Here is a 4570-nt window from a genome sequence, read left to right as displayed (position 1 = left end):
GGGGGTATTATGACTGTTGTAGAACTTGTCGGGGACAATTTTCCTTTGATTAACCTATATCCTTGTTTTCATTAACCAGTTGGGTAAGAAGTAACAGCTCTTCTTGCGTCCAGTTTGGTTTTCTTTTTTACGTTTGCATGTCTTACTATCAGCCATGATTATTCCACTCTGTTAATTAAAAGGCTGTCTATATGCATATTCGCTAATTGTTTACAAGAAACACATGTAAGAGGCTGACAATTAGCTGAACATATACTTGTTTAACTTAGCTTGCATAGCTTGCATTTTAAAATATTTATTTGAATATGGCAATTAACATTTTTATTTGTAAACATTATGGCAACATCCGTCAGCATAACCAACGTGACCACCTGCTTGCACAGGGAGCGTGCTACCGGACCCCCCTGCTCGCTGAGTAATATCATTGTGCCTGCTGCACCCATGGTACGGCAGCAAAGTTCCTTGATTATTACGCCGGAATGAGAGTATAGTTCCTAGCCATATCGGCCTAGACAATCGCAACTTTTCATTTTCCATCGGTCTTAGTACACGATGCAACTACAGAAGAGTCAGGTTTTAAATAGAAAAAATATAGAAACTCTTTGGTCATTTTTGAGCGAGATGCTAACGGTCTAATCAGATTCAATGATCTATGCTAAGCTACAGCTAAAAGTGCTACCGCCAGACCCGGAGATCGGCTGAATGGATTCGAAAACGGTAAAACTCAACTGTTTAACTCTAGGGGAGTTGGAAAATGAGCCTATTTTCAAAAATAGTGGAGTTTTCCTTTAAGAAATCTTTATTTCTGCCGATTTGGTGCAGAAGTATAATTTCTTATTATTATCTATGTTGAAACCAGCTGCTTAATATTTTTGGGGTTTAAATACACACAAGGCAAGGGCTAACAAGACATAGCTAGTGTCTTGTAATTAATTGTAATTACCATCCAAGTAATTAAGAAGTAATCAGTAAAAGACTACAAAGGGACTACAGAAACAAACACAGGAAACAGAAACCACAACTTCAACATAAAAGTGGCTAACCGAGACTTGCATTTTATTGTTCTTTTGTTGATTTTGATTGCTTCTATTGTCCTCATTTGTAAGTCGCTTTGGATAAAAGCGTCTGCTAAATGACTAAATGTAAATGTAAATGTAAAAGTCCAGACAGGAACTTATAACAGCTTTTGATCTGACATTTTCCTCTCTGATGGCCAGTTGGACCAGTAAAACATCAATTATCCACTGGTCTGGCATAATTTTCTACCATCAATGAACATGTAACCATTTTTTGCATCTCATAATAGACAATACACAGAAAGCAGCAGGGGTAATGGACGCTGTTTCTGCTGGCCTGCTGAGCCCATTTTGAGTATTGATTAAAACGCAGTGGGTTCCTTCATCTGTAAATTTTGCAGTATTGACAGTATTGTATTTTAATGGTTTAAGTGAAATATGGGGTCATAAAAAAATTCACACATCACTTTTGGCCACTGTTGTGTTTGGTGGGGTTAGTTCCACAATATGTAAGACCCTGCTTATAGTGTTAAAACCATCCATTGCTGTGCTGCATTTTTCCAATTTTCCAGCCAAAAAAAATGTAATTACTACTTTCATTTCTGCAGTTAGAGCATTGACTTGTTGAGTGGAAGAGGTTATTAAATTTCTTACTTTGTCAGTTACAAAAAAAAACAAACAAAAAAACTTTTTGATCTTGACAATCAAGTTTGTATCGTTTTATCAACTCCATTTCACCATATAACTCCAATATGTCATATCTTCACTGGAAAGTGTTTGTCTCCTCCTCTTTGCTGCCATCTTGTTACTCCTAACTAGGTTACGAGACCTCTCCAGCTCTCTTAAATAATTTAGGAGCTGATACCTAGTCTTAACACTTAGGAACCTTTATGAATCACTCTTATTCTTAAGCCTAGAAATAAGAGTAAAATTACATCATTCTTAGAATTTTGACACACTTAGAACTAAAATTTTAGTCTGAGCGGCTTTATATATACAGCCCCAGATCTTCTAGTGAATGATCATTCTAAAAGTTATTTGGTTGAAAAAAAAAAATCCTTTGTACATTTATTCATCATGTGAAATGACTTTCCTTTTCTGCTGATGTAACTTAGGCCATGTGGGCTATTTGATAATGTCAAACAAGTCAAGTAGCAAATAAGGTATGCTACTCACTTCTTTCTAATATAACACCAACTTTTCCCAATCCAGTAAATTCCTGATGGATAAAATCAAGTACCGCCAACGTTTCTTGCTGAATATTCTGTATCCTTTTTTTCTAGGAAAATGTCACATTATGAAAGCAAAATGGGTTACAAACAGCAATTCACAAATTTACTTCTACATATACCGGTACTACTTTCTTTTTTCTCTTTATCAAGTGGACAAAATGGTTCAGCATTTTGTGAAAAAAAGAACAACTATTAGAGAATAATATGAGAATGTGAAATGAAACCTACAGGTAAGGAGAAGAAAACGCAGAAGCTGGCAATAGACACAAATCCTATTCATATCAAGGTCTCTGTGTCTATGTGGGTGTTCTGCTCAGTGAAAGAATATATTCTGCAGTGTCCTGGCTAATCCATTTTCGCCATTTCATTATCTGCAAATGGACAAAAGTGCAGCCTGGCAAAATCACCTGCTCCCTCTCTTTCTCTTTGAAAGTGCTGACTAACTTGGGTCTGTCCATCTTGCAGCTCAGCAGGGCCACACATGGACATCTGGCCTACAGTCTGCTAACACACATTAGTAATACACAATATAAGAGATGTGTGCATAATACCTTTGTTATTGTAGACATCTAAGTAGTTGGGAGCTGAGAAGATAGTGATGAGAGAGGGGAAGCCTGTAGTTTGACTCTTTCTGTACATGCGATACCTGTGGGCAGAAAAAAACACACACATCATCATCACCATCCCTGTCCTCAGAATTAAACATGAACATAATGATTACACTTCTTACTTTTTTTTTTCGTATTATTTTATGAAGCTGCTTCAAGAAGCACCTCAAAAAGAAAATGAAACACTGGATCACCTAAATTTGTCCTAGACATCCTATAGTTCTGTTTTTCGACACTTTTATAGCAAGCAAATAGGATATCCTTATGAGCAGCTGAATAAAGTTTTTTTTTTTCACAGTTATTATAATTGGAAGTTATTTTTAGATAGACAAACACTGGGCAAAAATTTATTCAACACATTGTCAGATATTTCTTTGTTTGAGTGTTTTTTTTGTGTTTTTGATACTGTTTTGAACTTGCATAGACTGCTGTGTACCGTATTGTCCCGAATATAAGACGATATTTTTTTCTTGGAAATACATCTGAAAAAACGCGGTCGTCTTATATTCAGGGCCTAGACTTTGACATGTCAATAATACACCCACAACAATAGGTGGCGCCAAATACGCCTAAAACGAGTGTGCCATGAAATACGTAATGTAATGCGTGTTGTAAATATCGCGAGTAAAAACAAAAGAGAAAGAAAACCTTACAGCTGCATGAGTCGTGACTGTCACGTTAGCCTGATGGCACCAAACTCCCTTTGTGATTTTAAAACGTAAGACAGTACCCAGATTTGAAGACTACAGTAAGATTTAACTTCTACTGTTAATAAGATTTTGGTAGGCTACTATTAGATGGATAGCCTAAATGTTCTAATTCAGATGGGCTAAAACAAGATTTGTTTTTTAAAAAGCCTTTTTCCTAAAGGTACATCTGGAAAAAGGGGGGTCGCCTTATCTTATATTCGGGCCAATACGGTAATTACCTTTATCTATCATCACTGCCACTACCATTCAAAAGTTTGTGGTCAGTAATTTTATTGCTGTCCGAATCCAGAATGTCAGGGTTTTTCTCCCATCACCTGCGTAAAAATCCCCAGCCAAATTACCTACTGTTTTTTGACAAACACCAAAGTCATGTGATATTTTAATTGCTGTCCGAATCCACACCTCTGAGTTTACAAGAGGGGATCAATTCAGAATTCACTGTTTAAATCCTTCTTGACCACTGCAGAGCACCGTATGATAAGTGCTGTGCTTAGCTGCAGGCATTTTAAAGATGTACACTTTTATTACTTAAATGCTGGAAAGTGCATCACCACACCACCACAACGAGTGGTAAATATTTGAAATGAGCCATTATGGCAGCAAAAGGTATGCAATACAATTTTATAATATGCATTATATACAATTATATATACAATAAAAATATAGACCAAGCAGGTTTCTTTGTCTTATATAAATCAGAGGATACATTAACTTATTTCTGCTAATTTCCAATTTTTTAAGGACATCATTTGAGCGATAAAATGCAAGACAGAAAACTATTTCAACAACTGACCACGTGAGCTGCTCATTCCTGGGTTCATAGGATCACAGAACTCGCTCCTCCACCGTGAATATATCGCCACCAGAATGCATGAGTTTTATGACTGAGGTGCCATGTAAATTTATTTTTACAGATGTGCACATAAGAAACAATTACCATCCAAAGAGAATATATTTAAGAGACTTCTTCAAAAAAAGAATATATATATACATATATATATATA

The 4570-nt window shown here is 36.1% G+C and overlaps 1 protein-coding gene across 5 annotated transcripts in view; it reads right to left on the bottom strand.

The window, feature by feature from the left end:
* Window positions 1-4570, bottom strand: part of LOC107743942 (serine/threonine-protein phosphatase 2B catalytic subunit alpha isoform) — a 275392-nt gene that overhangs the window by 63320 nt on the left and 207502 nt on the right. For all 5 annotated transcript variants that reach the window (XM_016557400.1, XM_016557402.1, XM_016557403.1 and 2 more), the window contains exon 8: window positions 2800-2894. In XM_016557400.1, coding sequence (XP_016412886.1) covers window positions 2800-2894 — 95 coding nt within the window. The remainder of the gene's footprint in view (window positions 1-2799; window positions 2895-4570) is intronic.

Source organism: Sinocyclocheilus rhinocerous, unplaced genomic scaffold, assembly GCF_001515625.1.
Source record: "Sinocyclocheilus rhinocerous isolate Xijiao unplaced genomic scaffold, SAMN03320098_v1.1 scaffold1549, whole genome shotgun sequence".
In the NCBI taxonomy this organism is placed as follows: Eukaryota; Metazoa; Chordata; class Actinopteri; order Cypriniformes; family Cyprinidae; genus Sinocyclocheilus; species Sinocyclocheilus rhinocerous.
The sequence above is the reverse complement of the archived record's forward strand: the minus strand, read 5'-3'. Positions and strand labels throughout refer to the sequence as shown.